The 17,769-nt window shown below is 42.4% G+C and overlaps 1 protein-coding gene across 2 annotated transcripts in view; it reads left to right on the plus strand.

The window, feature by feature from the left end:
* ankfn1b (ankyrin repeat and fibronectin type III domain containing 1b) overlaps window positions 1–17,769 on the plus strand; it is a 237,809-nt gene that overhangs the window by 52,504 nt on the left and 167,536 nt on the right. For both annotated transcript variants that reach the window (XM_083787093.1, XM_083787092.1), the window contains exons 3-4: window positions 1,793–1,974; window positions 17,126–17,358. In XM_083787093.1, the coding sequence (XP_083643219.1) occupies window positions 1,793–1,974; window positions 17,126–17,358 (415 nt within the window). The remainder of the gene's footprint in view (window positions 1–1,792; window positions 1,975–17,125; window positions 17,359–17,769) is intronic.

Consider the following 17,769-nt stretch of genomic DNA (forward strand, 5'->3'; position numbering starts at 1 on the left):
TGATCACCCACTCCCCTCCTGTTATTCACTAATCCTGGCTCAGAATGTAACATCTGTAGCAGGGAGTTTTTAGCTGACACTGCACAGACATGATACTGCAGATTTGCTGACTTGGAGATGGCTGTGTCAGGTTATCATTTAGCCGCGTAAGGGTGATTTATACTTGGTTTTCCACTGGTGTTGCTCAACAAAAATAGCAGACACTGTGGGGTTATAACTCAGGCTTCAGTGATGAATGACCTGCAGCCATCCCATACATCTTGGGCTGCTCAGCAGTACGAAGGCATCCTCACAGAGCTTAAAGACAGTAATGTCTAATGTTCTATGAATAGGGCTGTAGTTCACTTCACTTAAGCAGAATTTGTGGCGGAAATGAAATGTTGCATGCTAGATGCTAGAATTAAATCATTCATATTTTTAATTCTGTGAAGTGCCCCATTATTTTCTCCATACAGTTATTTCTCTGGGCATTTCTGCCAAATCTGAGAGACAGGAAAAATAGGACCAGAGCTTTGGATCAAATTTGGACCCGGGCCAATGCAGGAAGGATTATAATCCTATTTATGTGATTTGTACTCAAGAGGGCCTTAGCTACCATGCAGGGTAACCAGCAATACAATAACGCATGTACTGTAACCTTATTTTCACTGGAAGCTACATACACTCCTGTATTTTGATGTTCCGGTAATCACAAAAAAGTACATGCGTTGTCTTTTTCTCGACCTCCTCCCTTCCCCGCTGGGAAGGGGGTAGAGCCTTGCCTTTCAGCTCTATCTACATTTGCTCAACTTTGAAATAGAAGAATCAAGCAGATTAAAAAGGATTGCACAATGCAGACACGCCTGTAGCAATATATTATAAAAAGTTAATATGCATGAACGATGAGCTAAGCAGCAGAGGAAAACAGTGCAGCACTGGCTCGGCTTGGAGGCCCTGGACATGGACCTGGGTTTTCAAGCTGCGGATTCATTCTCAGGTGGACATTAATGTGTATTCTGTCATATCACCACTGTGGCCCACATGTCACGCAAGCAGTCCTCGACGCCAGAACGCTTCTCACTCAGACTCCTGATTCACAAATTCTGTTTCATTGAGCTTGCTTCCATCAGATCTGATCATAATTACAAACAAGAAGAGAGAGGGGGCTTGCTTTGATGTCAGAGAACTGTGGCCAGACTCTGGGATCGTATGCTTACTAGTGCTACTTAAATATAGTCTGGACTTAGAAAATGACATGATGAAAGATCTTTGAATGAGAAAAAGTAATGAAAGCAGTTAAAGCATAAACCTGATGTAAGACTTTAAAAGACCTGACCAGAGCCAAAGTTATGTGTATTGTTGTCTTTTGACTGCCGGCATTGCTCTCTTCTCTGGTGTATCTTCTCGTGTGTTGTCTGTTGATTGGTATTTGGTATCGCATTGGCTGTGGCTGCTATACAGGCTAAGTTATTGTTATTGATCATGCTTCTAAATGGTCCTCCGTTATGCTGAGGTGGGAGTAATTTCATTATCGATCAGTACTTGTCGGCTTGTCGGCTTTTGTGAATAAGCTGTGTATGTGTGTGTGTGTGTGTGTGTGTGTGTGTGTGTGTGTCTATGTCCACATCAATCGACTGTACCTGTGCTCCTCTTCTCCCCGACAGTGTGTAGTGTTTACACCATTGAGAAAACTGTGAAATCCACCTCAAAACAGAGTAATTAAAATTAAATCGATACGTTATTTTCTCAAATGGAACCCGCGGTCACCTACCGTAAGCTGATCTCTTGTTGGCGTACGCCTTTGCCCCAGCAGGTCGCTGGAGAGGAAGCTGCAGAGGCCACTGCTGGCTAAGTCCCGCACCCTGCCCAGCATCCCCCAGTCCCCTACGGTCTCCAGGGTCCACCACACTGACCTGATTGGTGGAAGTCCCCCACGAAGGAGGAACCCTGCCCCTTCCACCAACCCTCCTAAAGCCTGCACGCTGCCGCCAGCAGGTAAGGACTCACCAGCTGTAGTGTAGCTTACACTTACACAGTGTAGCCCACTGTTTCCCAAACAGTGGGCCGGACCCATATGTGGGTCACGGACCAATTTCTATGGGGCACAACTCCGACTCAAGTAAAAATCCCATTTTCCTTTCATCCATATATATATATAAAGTATATATATATATATATATGTATATGGTATAAATATATAGTCTGATTATATATATATATATATATTTTTTTCTTTAAATATTTTTTATCCCACTATTTTGCAACCCATTTTTTCACCCAGTGTCAATTATCTAATGTAATCCTGGGCGCTACACTTCCTCTGCCAACCTTGGGGGGCAGTGGACTGACCTCATGCTTCCTTCTATGCATGAGGAGTCCAAGCTGCTTCTTTTCACCTGACAGGGGAGAGTTTCCCCGGCCGGACGTAGCGCGTGGAAGGAACACGTTATTTCCGACCAGTTCTGATTTCCATATAACAAATCTAGTTTTGGGTCCCGGGCAAATGTCTAATCTCTCTTATGGGTCTTGACTTGAACAGTTGGGGAACCACTTGACTGTAGCCTATTCGACGTATTCGTGCAGTGTTTTTGTATCCTTTGTGGAAGGTCTGGGACCAATGAGCAGGCAGGACAGGGGATTGCAGCAGTTTCAAACGGCTTTTTATTTGTTTAGCAGGAAATCATACGACAGGCAGACAGGAGAAAACCCCACGTAGGTTTTAGGGCAAATTATATTCCATACAATGTTTGTTTCACAGGCGTCTTCCACAGCCTGGAGGAGGATGAGAACAGAACATTAGATTTCAACTCTTATAGCTCTTCTCCTCACTGGAGGGCTCTATTTAACAAGGATAAGACGGGACGGGGTTCCCTTGCTTCGGGTGACGTCATCGGTCTTTATCTTTAACTGTAGCGGGTCTTCTCCCGATAGCGGGGTTCAGCTCCGATAGAGCGCAAGTCTTCAAGCCGTTCTCGGCGTATATAATGAGCGCCGCCCTGTATGCCAGACAGGACTCAATGCTATATCAAGAATTATAGGTTTCTTTCCGACCTTATTATTTGTAGTTTCCGCGTCACGGTCGCTGTGGCGGGGCTGCCTTCCCTCGGACATTTCCTGGACCGTTCCTAAGAGCCTGTCGTGAGAGGAGAGTGACAGTTAAGACATGGAGGGATATACACATGAATGGGTGTTTGGTGGAAGTGTGTGTGTCTTCTTACCCCCCGACGGTATATGCTGTGCGTGCCTCCGTGAGCGTGTGTGAACCAGCCGCTGTCAGACTCAGACTGAATCTTCCTTTTTATATGACGGGTGTGGCCGATTGCTGATTTGGGTGTGGTCGTTCCATCATCTCAATCTGGCGGAGGAGGAGATTCGGCACGTAGACATTCCTTACTACGTGGCCGAGGGCGGGCCTAACTGCCCGAGGCGTCTTCTGTCTGACAGCGTGTCTGGTTGCCCTGGCAACGCACTTACCATTGCGGGGTGTCGCTAGCGAGACCCCACACCTTATAATCAAAGCAACACATTACTGTGGATTGTGCCCTTGTTTTCTTGTTCATATGAGCGCTGTTATAATAATTCCACAATACTTTAGGCTGCAGCACAACTGGCTCCGCTTGTGACAATATCACTTTTGCTTTTAGAAAGAGTATAATCCTCATACGTGCCCAGCAAGAAGAATGTCTTATTACCTGTCACGCTAGAGCCTGCTCACCTGCTTCCCCCAAGGTTTTATTTTTTCGTATTACGGAAGCTCTGAGTCATCTCACAAGATGTTTTGTTTGTTCAGTGAAGACACCTGTCAACAAAGATTAGCAGGAACTGCCCCCCCCCCTCCCCACCCGCACCTGTGTCTGGGATCAAATTCTTGTACTGTCTCAGCTGTCTTCATTTGTTTGCTTTCTCTTCTCCTTATAGCACTAAAGGCTTTAGGTGTTTTGACTAGCTTCAATTAGCACTGCAATTAATAACGGATTAAATCTATTAAATTTGATTACTAAATTAGTGGCCAAGGAACTCAATGATCGCAACAAATTGTGCTGACGTGGCGTTCTCACTTCCCGTACATATGCTGAAGGTTGCACAAATGCACAATGACGGCAGCAAAACAAAATGGCACAATACATTGCTGCGCTCTTAGGAATTAATTTCCGGTATTCTTCTTTATTGTCTTTATCGTTTTTATTGCTAGTTAGAAAATACCTAAAACTACATTTAGTAAAGGAAGTAGCTAATTAAGAGCCATAGTCTGATTAACCGTTTCAATAATCGTCCGAAAATAATCATGTGCTGCAGCCTTTAGTCTTAACATTTGGGATGACAATGCAACAATTTCAATTTAGAACACTTATATTTGCCTGGTAATAGCACAATATGGCACTGAACAACAGCCTGACTGCTAGCCTATTGTGTTTGTCTTTTATTGCAGAGTGGTTTCGTCATGTGGTTGTTTTGATATGTTAAATACAACCTGTCGACAGAGCAGCTTAGCATTTTCAATTTGTAAGGGGGTAAGCAGACGCTTTTCCACTATTTCCAGGTAGAGAATTGTCCATTTTATTCCAGCTCATTTTCTTTCCTAAATAGCTCAGCTGTGCTTTTCTCACCTGAAATGACGAGAGGGAGCTGTTTGGGCTTTTTCCACAATGTCCTCAGGGTACCCTAGCTATCTGTCACCACAATTCACAGCCTGTCTTTGCGAGCTACAGTGGCCCGATACAAATACAAAAAGACACATTTTTGCAGAAACACGGCGTGATTTAAGTGGTTGATACTTTCTCCCAACGGGGAGTGAACTACTGTGGCTGCTATGAGAGGGAAGGCTGTGAGAGGGAGGCCTAGGCCTCTGAGGCATGTCTACCTCTACCTCGTGAGTTGCTTCTTGAGATTATTTTTTGTGTGTGTGTGTGTGTGTCCCGCTTTCGGGGCCATTGGTGGCGATGTCTAGAAAAGTTGCCATTGCAGATGCCAAAACATGCACGGTTGGAGGATTCAAGCTGGAGGAGGAGTCCACCAGAGGAGCTTTAACCAAAGCTTGTCAGGTGCGTTCCTTTGATATGCGCCTCCTCTGAAACGATGAAAGACGTGGCCAGCTGTGTCAGTGGGAGCTCGCAAGGCACAGGTACACGTCTCCTGTCTGTCTCACGCTGTTTTAGAGCTTTCATCTCTGCCATGGGTGAGCACTTATTTTTCATGGCAGAAGCCGATATAGGGGCATGATTACCTAACCATGCAAATCGTATATATATATTTGTAATGACACCGCCGCCTTCGACATTCTGTTCCTTCGTGGAACATAAGGTGGGTAGCATCTGCATCCAGTAACTCCAGTGCCATCCTGTCGGGGTGTGTAGGTGTGGGTCGGGGGTGTTGATAGCAGTCAGATGTGAAACAACCTGCCACTCCTGGCACGTAGCGTAGGTGGAACCCACAGTTATCAACAAGCCATCGGCCCTGGCTCAGGGACAGAGTGAGCGCCATCTCATATCACTCAGATGACCTCACTCAAGGACGCCCCACCCCCAACCCCTTATCTCACTACTGTCCACAATCCTAGAGATATGAGCTTGGTGTTGGCGGCGGCCTTTACTGAGTGTGTAGAGAGGCTGTCTGGTAATCAGAAGGTCCCGGTTCCCGGCTGTCAATGTCTGTGTGTCCAAGAGTCCCTGACACCTAACTTTTCTCCCGTGCGCTCATCAAGACCATCAAAACATCAGCTGGGTGACGCCGTAACTGAATTGCCTCTTTGGGATTAACAGATCTCTGATCTTGAGCTGTCACCTTGTGATCATCCTTATCCTTCATTCTTCTTCATTCTTATCTTATCTTATTCTTCATTCTTATCCTTCATTCCTTCAGCCACCTCTCCCCTTCTGCCTGCTTGTCGCTTGCCTCACTTGGGGTGGAGGGGGGAAATTCAATAAGTGTAGTAGGGGAAATAGAAGTAAACTAGAACTGCACTTTGTCGAGTGCCTACACAAGTATAGTAGGCCATAAATGGCCTACTAGTGCCCAAGCAGAGCGTGCAAGTACTGTCGACACTAAAAACGTTAAAATCTCAGCCTCTCTGTGGAATATTGGTGTCAATATTGAGTTATTAGGTTTAGCTATGTGCTACGTCAGAGGTTCTCAACCCGTGGGTCGCGAGGTGGCTAGATAGTTAAAAAATATTCCAACTTGTGTTGACCACAAAGCTGGTCTTCATCATGGGGCTGCACACATATTTAATTTATAATGTAAAAAGAGTTTTAAATAGGGCATGCACACTATTTATAATGCAAATACAGTCATGAATATTATATTTGATCTTGGCATCCAGGCTCTGACACATATTACTCCCCACTCAGCACAATTAGAAGACAAACCCCACATGGGAGACAGGCCTACTGGTGGACCACCTGCGGTGCAATACACACATATCGTGTAAATGTCAGGATACGACTCGGTCTAAATACCTGTTGCCTGGTCGGGGGTGAATGTGGGAGTTGCCACTCATTACATAATGACCCAGCTGTGAATGCCAAGAGGAGTTATGCAAGCAGAGCGTTTCAGAACATGAGGACATGAAAGACTGACCGAGATATAAAAGCATCATGTTATAAAAGGCACAGAGAATTGCAGAAGCAACATTGTTATTATTATTGTTTATTTGATATGGACATCACAATCACATTGCTCATTGCACAAGTGCAATTCATAGATGCATTGTGTACAGTATTTTACAGTATTAATTTTCACCACCTGTCCACAGGAGACTTTTCAAAAAATACATTAACACTTTAGTTTAAAAAAATCACACCTGTGTGAACTGAGTGGTACAACTCCCCCCTCTCCCCCCCCCTCCTCTCTCTCTCTCGTTCTCTCTGTCTCTCTCTCATTAGCAGGCAACAGTGCAGCACTATCTCTCTCTCTGTTTCTGACACAACAGCGCCCCCTACTGGTACTCATAGTCATACTGGTGCTCATAGTCACATAGGTAGGTTAACGTCACATTACATATAGGTGAACACGGACATTGCTGTTCCTTGGAGTGGTTGCACCACTCAAAAAAGGAATATACAGTAAACTAATAATATTCTCAGAGCCATGTAAACCAAATGAGTAAAGAAGTGGCGTAAAGGACGTCACCTGTGAGAGAAACACTTCCATGTTGATGGTGGATTACTGAGTGGACTTTGCTATTTGTATCCCTAGAGTTTGTATTTGATTTATTGTCAGCGACTTCAGTGTTAATGAACTGAACTGCTAAACAAGCATCGACATGGAGGAGACAGATGGGAGAGTGCCGACAGATAAAAGGGGGGAGCTATGACGAGTCGATGTTGCGTAAATGTATAGGCTGCAATTACTCTGGTCCATGAAAGCTAAGCTAACCGCGTCTTAGCCATAGACTGTAAAAAGGTCTTAAACAAAATGCACAGGCAAATTAAAATGCCTGAAGCTAGACAGCCAGTGTCGATTCATCAGATTATTACATGAATGCCCTGCAGGGTTTCGCTTTGGCCCGCTGTGATACAGTATGTGAAAGCAAGATGAGCAATAGTGGAATAATGGAATTATAGGTGAACTTAAACAAGACTGCAAAGATACATGGTGGTGGATGCTGATACGATCGTCCGGCCAATAAATAGGGCTCTATACATGACTCATACTAGGCTCAATTAAAATATCTCTACAGCTATAACCCCAGAGGTGCACTGCATAGACAACTGGCATTTAGCTCACAAAGACATCAACCTAAGAGTCATTTTTTAATTGCCTAATTGTAGAACTAGTTTGATGCATAGAACATTGAAATACCACGCAATGACGCCATGAAACTTATTAGCTTCTTTTCTAATTGACAAAGGGAGCTTCAGGTGACTTCCCGGCATCATTTCTCAGTAGATGTTAATTGTTGCAGGTCCCTGCAGTACAATACTTAAAAAAGAATTGCACTAGGATAGAACAATATCGCTGTATTATGATCCGTCTCACAAACTTAATGCTTATACTCCCAAGATATACAGGTAAAAATGGTAGTAGTAGTAGTAGTAGTAGTGTGTATATACACACACACACACACACACACACACACACACACACACACACACACACACACACACACACACACACACACAGTATTTATATATAATCTGTGAAGATCTGTGATATTGAAAAGACCTTGGTTGTGATCATCTATAATTACTGTAGCCTATTCTTTACACGTCTTGGGTGCATTTACACTTGAGTGCGTTTTCTTATCTAGATATAATCTGGATAGTCAAAACTCTTACGCATGAAACAACCAGGTGTAATGGTAGGGTAGTAATTAACCACTTTCAACTCAGCCTCCCTATTCTGGGCATGTTATTATAGCTGAATATTTAACAAAGAATTCAAAGCTAAAACAATTTTCAAAGCTTATAGCATGTCGTGAAGCAATGTGCTTGTGAGCTTAGAATATTGCTACTATGCGTCGTACGACAAAGTACTGTATAAGTGGTATAAAATGTCCACACACTACACAGCGATAATTGCTTTAATGAGGTCTCTCAAGCATGGCTTTCTTTTGTCTTCATTTCATGGTGTTATATGGTGTTTATAACAGCAGAGATGATGATATGACATGGTGTTTATAACAGCATAGATGATGATATGACATGGTGTTTATAACAGCATAGATGATGATATGACATGGTGTTTATAACAGCAGAGATGATGATATGACATGGTGTTTATAACAGCATAGATGATGATATGACATGGTGTTTATAACAGCAGAGATGATGATATGGCATGGTGTTTATAACAGCAGAGATGATGATATGGCATGGTGTTTATAACAGCAGAGATGATGATATGACATGGTGTTTATAACAGCAGAGATGATGATATGACATGGTGTTTATAACAGCAGAGATGATGATATGACATGGTGTTTATAACAGCAGAGATGATGATATGACATGGTGTTTATAACAGCAGAGATGATGATATGACATGGTGTTTATAACAGCATAGATGATGATATGACATGGTGTTTATAACAGCAGAGATGATGATATGACATGGTGTTTATAACAGCAGAGATGATGATATGATATGGTGTTTATAACAGCAGAGATGATGATATGACATGGTGTTTATAACAGCAGAGATGATGATATGATATGGTGTTTATAACAGCAGAGATGATGATATGATATGGTGTTTATAACAGCAGAGATGATGATATGACATGGTGTTTATAACAGCAGAGATGATGATATGACATGGTGTTTATAACAGCATAGATGATGATATGGCATGGTGTTATATGGTGTTTATAACAGCATAGATGATGATATGACATGGTGTTATATGGTGTTTATAACAGCATAGATGATGATATGACATGGTGTTATATGGTGTTTATAACAGCATAGATGATGATATGACATGGTGTTATATGGTGTTTATAACAGCATAGATGATGATATGGCATGGTGTTTATAACAGCAGAGATGATGATATGACATGGTGTTATATGGTGTTTATAACAGCATAGATGATGATATGACATGGTGTTATATGGTGTTTATAACAGCATAGATGATGATATGACATGGTGTTATATGGTGTTTATAACAGCAGAGATGATGATATGACATGGTGTTATATGGTGTTTATAACAGCAGAGATGATGATATGACATGGTGTTATATGGTGTTTATAACAGCAGAGATGATGATATGGTGTTTCTAACAGCATAGATGATGATATGGTGTTTATAACAGCAGAGATGATGATATGACATGGTGTTTATAACAGCATAGATGATGATATGACATGGTGTTTATAACAGCAGAGATGATGATATGACATGGTGTTTATAACAGCAGAGATGACGATATGACATGGTGTTTATAACAGCAGAGATGACGATATGACATGGTGTTTATAACAGCAGAGATGACGATATGACATGGTGTTATATGGTGTTTATAACAGCATAGATGATGATATGGCATGGTGTTATATGGTGTTTATAACAGCATAGATGATGATATGACATGGTGTTTATAACAGCATAGATGATGATATGACATGGTGTTTATAACAGCAGAGATGATGATATGGCATGGTGTTTATAACAGCAGAGATGATGATATGACATGGTGTTATATGGTGTTTATAACAGCATAGATGATGATATGGCATGGTGTTATATGGTGTTTATAACAGCAGAGATGATGATATGGCATGGTGTTATATGGTGTTTATAACAGCAGAGATGATGATATGACATGGTGTTATATGGTGTTTATAACAGCATAGATGATGATATGACATGGTGTTATATGGTGTTTATAACAGCAGAGATGATGATATGACATGGTGTTATATGGTGTTTATAACAGCATAGATGATGATATGGCATGGTGTTTATAACAGCATAGATGATGATATGACATGGTGTTTATAACAGCAGAGATGATGATATGACATGGTGTTTATAACAGCAGAGATGATGATATGACATGGTGTTTATAACAGCAGAGATGATGATATGGCATGGTGTTTATAACAGCAGAGATGATGATATGACATGGTGTTTATAACAGCATAGATGATGATATGGCATGGTGTTTATAACAGCAGAGATGATGATATGACATGGTGTTTATAACAGCATAGATGATGATATGGCATGGTGTTTATAACAGCAGAGATGATGATATGACATGGTGTTATATGGTGTTTATAACAGCATAGATGATGATATGGCATGGTGTTATATGGTGTTTATAACAGCATAGATGATGATATGGCATGGTGTTATATGGTGTTTATAACAGCATAGATGATGATATGACATGGTGTTATATGGTGTTTATAACAGCATAGATGATGATATGACATGGTGTTTATAACAGCAGAGATGATGATATGACATGGTGTTTATAACAGCATAGATGATTATATGACATGGTGTTATATGGTGTTTATAACAGCATAGATGATGATATGGCATGGTGTTATATGGTGTTTATAACAGCATAGATGATGATATGGCATGGTGTTATATGGTGTTTATAACAGCATAGATGATGATATGACATGGTGTTATATGGTGTTTATAACAGCATAGATGACGATATGTTATATGGTGTTTATAACAGCAGAGATGATGATATGACATGGTGTTATATGGTGTTCATAACAGCATAGATGATGATATGACATGGTGTTATATGGTGTTTATAACAGCATAGATGATGATATGGCATGGTGTTATATGGTGTTTATAACAGCATAGATGATGATATGACATGGTGTTATATGGTGTTTATAACAGCATAGATGACGATATGTTATATGGTGTTTATAACAGCTATAGCTTGGAGGAACAGGATGTGATGATAAGCTCAATGTGGATCATGGGAGCCAAGCTTGGAATCACACTAATTGAGAAGTCATTTTGGGCATAATTCTGAGGAATTTATAGACCTGACACAGGTTGATGTAATACTACATTAGTCAGAAATGTAAACAGCACGTGGTACAGTCAGACATTATGGCTAAAAGAACACAAAAAAGCTAGGGGCGGCGGTGGCTCAGGGGCAGAGTGGCTGAATGGTAACCACAATGTTGCCAGCTCGAACCCGGTCTCCCCCAGAGTTAGTGTCGAAGTCGAAGACACTGAACCCCTAATTGTCTCCACCAGCCGAAGGCATGGGGAGAGTATGTTTTGCACTCCGTCCGTCCGTGTGTCCGTGTGTCCGTGTGTCCGTCCGTCCGTGACCAGCTAATCTCAGCCACCGTTAACCCGGTCGATGCCAAATTTTGCACACACACTCCCTGGATGCCAACCATGAACCTCTGCCCCAAACTTTCCAGAACGGCCTGTTATAGCGCCACCAGGAGGCCGCTTTGTGCAAAACAGGTTTTTGCACAGCACACCTACAGATTTTGTCCAAACATCACGCAAATTGGTACACAGTCTCTCTAGAGCCATTCAACCAAACCGGTCTTTCATATTTCTCACACTCCATCCTGATTGGTTAAGATTGGCTTCCAAAGTTCACAGGAGTGCTCAGTTTCAAACAAAATGCTGCAAATCATGAACACATCGCGTGATTTCTGTGAAATTGTGCACCCACATTCCCACTAGGCCGAGGACGAAATGCCACATGAACAATTTCAACTCAGCCTCAAGGTGGCGCTATAACTGGCCGAAAAGTGTTTTTACCTCTAACTGCACGGATCTGTGGATAACCTGGTGGAGACCTGTGCCCAGAAGGGCACTTTTTCTAGTTGCTCCTGATGTGCTGGTTTGTGCCTTGCATGGTTTCCGGTGTATGAATGTGTGTGAATTGGTGAATGTAATGCACAATCTATGTAAAGCGCCTTGGATAAAGGTGTAAAATAAATGCACCATTTACCATTTATATTTTTTCCCATAAATGTTTTTTGTAAAACATGAAGATTGAACATTGAAGAGTGTTTACTTGAGTGGTAAAGCGGTTCTTTGTATATCTAGGACGAAAAAGACAGTTTTTCCTTCTTGATATTAATATTAATAATAATAATAATAATAATAATATCGCAAAACCATATCACAGATGACATCTTCCTCCTGTTCATTGGATACAATTCCCACCACCTTTCTCAAAGAGGTCTTAGACAGTGTGATTGGAGATATCCTAAAAATTGTAAACAGCTCTCTACAGACAGGCGTCTTCCCAGACTCACTCAAGACGGCCGTAGTTAGGCCCCTACTAAAGAAACATAATCTGGATCCCTCCGTTTTGGGTAACTATCGACCCATTTCGAATCTGCCCTTTCTGGGCAAGGTTTTGGAGAAATGCATCTCTCATCAATTGGATGTATTTCTACAGAGCAATGATGTGCACAACAAATTCCAATCTGGCTTTAGGAAAAGTCATAGCACAGAAACTGCCCTTGTAAAAGTAATGAATGATCTTAGGGTGTCTGCTGACAAGAAACATGTATCCGTTCTCCTACTTCTAGATTTAACGGCTGCATTTGACACGATTGATCATTCAATTTTAATACAGCGTCTGGAGCACTGGATAGGCCTGTCTGGTACGGCCCTGTCCTGGTTCTCCTCCTACCTGTCAAACAGAAGTTACTTTGTCAATCTAGCCGAGTTTGACTCAGACAAACACGACATCAGTTCTGGTGTCCCACAAGGCTCGATTCTTGGTCCTCTGCTGTTCTCCTTGTACATTCTGCCATTGGGTGAACTCATTACCAATCACGGAGTCACGGAATATTAATATTAGGCCTAACATCTGCTGTAGTATTGAGGATATTCAAATGTTTAATATCCTAGACACAGATGTTCTCATGGAAAAACCTCTCTCGTGTACATAACATGATGACTAAGCGCTTAGCGGGTGATTAGAAACAATTTCCTGTGTCGATGTTGTCTTTGAGTGCCTCTGGGAGTTTGGCTAAGCCCACGCCGCCTTATGGAATCCGTGCTCTAAGACACTTTCCCTTTTTTTAATTTGTATTCAGTTAATAAGGTGCACTTGAGTGGGTCAACACAGCATGGGGCAACAAGAAAGTGGAATATAAACGTCCTTGAGAGGAATGGAACCTCACTTTCCTCCCTGCCTCTGATTTGATCTTTCTCTGTCTCTCTCACACACTCTGTCTTGCACTCTGAATTATGTATATTCATCTATTTTTGGCAGTGGTGGAAGTACATTTACCTAAGTACTGTATTTGAATGAAATCTTGAGGTATTTTTATACTTTACTTGAGAATTTACAATTTTCAGTACTTTCTCTTCTCAACGTACAGGGCCTTAGTCCTACTCCTCCTCCCAGCCAACACTCCCCACTGACAGGTATACCCCCCTTTTGATTTACATCAAAGGGCATGTGAGCTCAAGCCCACAATTCAACATTTAAGATGTTGATATTCATTTTGTAGTGTTTTTTGACTGGGGGGTCATATTTTGACAGCAGGAATGTGACCCCCCAGTATTAGGATGTATTAGGATGTTGATATTCAGAGAGGACGTACGTACAGGGCCCTAGTCCTACTCCTCCTCCCAGCCAACACTCCCCCTGACAGGTAGTTACCCCCCCCCCCCCCCCCCCCCCCTTTTGATTTACATCAAAAGCACTCCCCACTGACAGGTACATACATTAGGCAAGAAGAAAAAAACATGTCAATACATCATATACTGTACATAGAAAATGAAGCAAGAACGTAACAGTGGAATGTCTATATAATGAAACTATACTATATAGTGCTATTCCTATAAATGCTATCTAAGTTACATAAGTTGAGCCTTTGCATACGCCTGTAAGGTCGTGCGGGCTAGGGCAAGTCCTACGGGCCAAGATGGAGTCTGAAGAGGTGGGTTCATACATTTAGGAAATTTGAAAATAGCCGATCTAGAAGCTCACAATGCGACTCATTGTGAGTTTATAGTTTAAAGATGTTTTATACATTTGAAAACTTGAAATGGCACATTCTGCATAATGAGCAATTTAACTTTTAGTACTTTAAGTGCATTGTGATACTTTTGTACTTTCACTCAAGTACATTTTGATTTCCAAACTTTTACTTGCAACGGAGTAGTTCTACATTGCAGTATTGATACTTTTACTTATGTAAAAACTTTGAGTATTTTTTCCGCCACTGCTCTTCTCCCTGATCAACTCTCTGTGGTGGAATTAGTATAAAATCCCTTCACTCTACATCTCAAGGCCCTAATCGCTCTAATCCAGCCAAGCACTATACCTGCCACCACTTCTAATGATAGCAACCCACTCCGCCAAAAAACCCAGACGGCTCCTTCTCTCCAAGTGCCATTTCAATCCTCCGACTCAAAGCCTTTCTTTTTCCGTCTCTCTCTCTCTCTTTTCTGTGTCTCTCTCTCTGTCCCCACCCCCCTTGTATCAAATTGACAGAGAATCTGGTCGTTGTTGCCTAGCAACCTCTGTCATATATACACCACGGTTCCGCCTCTATATCTCTCTCTCTCCCTCTCTCCACACACACACACACACACACACACACACACACACACACACACACACACACACAGTATTATACCGTAATGCCTCAGTGACTTCACATATTATTTTTTCATTTAAGTTGTTTAATATCTGACTTCCCTCCTATCAGGGTTGTTAGAGATATCCAATTTCTCCCCCAGACAACTACTGTAGTTCCGCGTTAGAACCAGGGATTGGGCCTATTTCTCTGGGGCAGTTAACGTCTGACCGGGCGGGGGCCAGAGGACTTTTTGGCTCCCGCTCAGATAGTGTGATAATACGGCAGCCTTCGAGTAAAAAATAAATAAATACCTGTGATCATTCACCAGTGCCCATAAAAAGCACATTCCCCAGCCATAAAGTAATGCGATTGAAACCCTGCTCTGAATCACACATCGGCTTCACTGCATAACTAAACAACGGTGGAAGCGGGCTGCTATTTAACGTGTGTTGAGAGGCTAGATTCTGAAACACCATCTGTCTGTGGTGTGAGTCTGGTGTGAGTCCAATCCCTGTGGTGTGGGGACTGAGCTTTAGAAATGTCCTCTGACACCGGACATTGACACTGTCCCCTTCACTTTTATTATTTCATTAATGCCCTACTTCAACATACAAGAGTAGAGAAAATAGCAGATCTACAAGCACACAACGCCCGCAATGTGAGCCGTTGTGAGCTTGCAGATCGGCTTATTTTCACAAATTTAAAATGGTGCCCGACTGTAGAGCACCGTGTCAGTAACAATGGAAGTTGGAGATCCATGCTCCACTCGGCTATGCAATACCCGTTGTACCCGTGTCAGAGGACCTGTTCTGTCTGTGTGCCTTTTACGCCCATTATGGAGATTTCTGTATCTGTCTCTCTGTGTCCCTTTATTCCTATTCTTAGGAATAAAGTTAGTTCTCTGTAAGGCATGCCCAAATATGGAGTGTTGTGACGTCTGAACAGGTCAGCTCCAATTATGTGGACCCTAGGCATCCCCTTTTGTGGCGGTTCTGGACAACCGTGGGTCCGACCGACTTGACACCGGGCACTGCACTCTCTGTGGTGGTACGTGTGGAACGAGCGTGTCAAATTTGAGTTACAGAGTTACGTGCATTTACAGAGTTACAGAGTTATGGTGCATTCATAGATCTTTAAAGAATAATATTAAAAAAGGAACGGTTTTGGACATACAAGGTTTCCACCTGACAGTGACGATATGTGTGTTGGTCGGAGACAGTCAAGCCATCAAACAGCGAGGCAGGGAACAGGAGGATTGCGAAATTTGTCGTTATAATGACAGTTTAATTACAGCAGGGAAGTTAGCAGGATATAGACGGCAACCTGCTGCTTTGTGGATGGTGTTGTTATGCCAGACCAGCAAGTGGCAAATGGATGTTCATCATTTTGCTCTCTCTGGTGTGTCCGCCTTCTAGCAGCGTTATTAGTGAACAAAAATTAATAACATGATGAAGAGCTAAAGTTTGAGAAAAACTCTTTAAACCAGTGGTTCTAAGTTTTGTTGGTTTTAATTAGTTTCTATTGAACTTTTCCGCTCCACGCCACCTCCACTGAGACGGACGAGTCAGACATTGCTAGCGTAGGAACATTTGTTTATTAATGTCTGGATAACGGATTAGATAACCATAATTAGTTCGATTCGGTGTCTATTTAACTCTGTCAACAACATGTGTGTGTGTTAGCCTTGGATGAAGACTATACATTTGTTTTATCGAGTCTGACATTTTCATAGATACGTATGCAAAAGCCAGAATCCATAAAATAAATCAATGCTGCATGGTCTTGATCCAAGGCTGTGTGTGTGTGTGTGTGTGTGTGTGTGTGTTTGTGTGTGTGTGTGTGCGTGCGTGCGTGCGTGCGTGCGTGTCTGTGCGAGGGTGTGTACATGTGGCCTGAACTATTCTTGTTGTGGATGATATAGATGCTATTACAATTACAAAAGAAAACTAATAAAAACTCAGCTATTTTGAAAGATCTAGACTAAACTAGTAAACACGCTTTAAAGGAACAAAAACTAAACTAAAATTGAAAACAAATTCTAAACTAAATAAATACTAATGAAAAATGTGAATGCAGTAATCTTGCATCGTAGCTGTCTCTCACTCTGTCCTAACCCTGTGTGTTCCTTGTGTTCCTCCAGGGGAGCTGTGGAGGCTGGAGGATGACATGGAGGGCGATGAGGAGGCCAGGCGTGGGGTGAGCCCCGGGGCTCGGCCCCGCTCCCAGTCGCCCTTCTCCCACTTCCGGGCGCGAGCCGCCTACCTCCGCAAGAGCCTCTCTGTGGACGACCACCTGGGAATGGGCTCCGGCTACGGCGCGTCGGCCGAGGGCAAGGCGGGCCGTGGTGGCAAGGGCAAGCTGAAGAGGAAGTTTGTAAGTCCAATTCTTTGTTCCTTCTTTTATTGAGTTCAACTTTGTCAACGCTGCGCTGGGGACGCCTCTAGGCAAGGTTTTGATTTCATCATTCTTTGGCCTTCCGTCCTGGCTGATCAAACGCAGCGATTTCATTAACTTTTTTATTTCCATTCCATTTGGTAGAGATGTGAAGATATTATGCTGCTCATCCAGCAGACTTGGAAAGCTTGAGAATGTATTGTGAATGAACAGAACTCAATGAATGCGTACCATTTGAATGAATTGCTGTATGACTCACTGCGTGCATGCGTGGCTGACTTTTGTCACTCCTCTCCACTTTTCACACTTGCCAATTTGGAAATGACCACATTTCATGACACACACACACGCACACGAACACGCACGCACACACACACACACACACACACA

This window comes from Protomyctophum parallelum (genome assembly GCF_964188405.1).
Source record: "Protomyctophum parallelum genome assembly, chromosome: 17".
In the NCBI taxonomy this organism is placed as follows: Eukaryota; Metazoa; Chordata; class Actinopteri; order Myctophiformes; family Myctophidae; genus Protomyctophum; species Protomyctophum parallelum.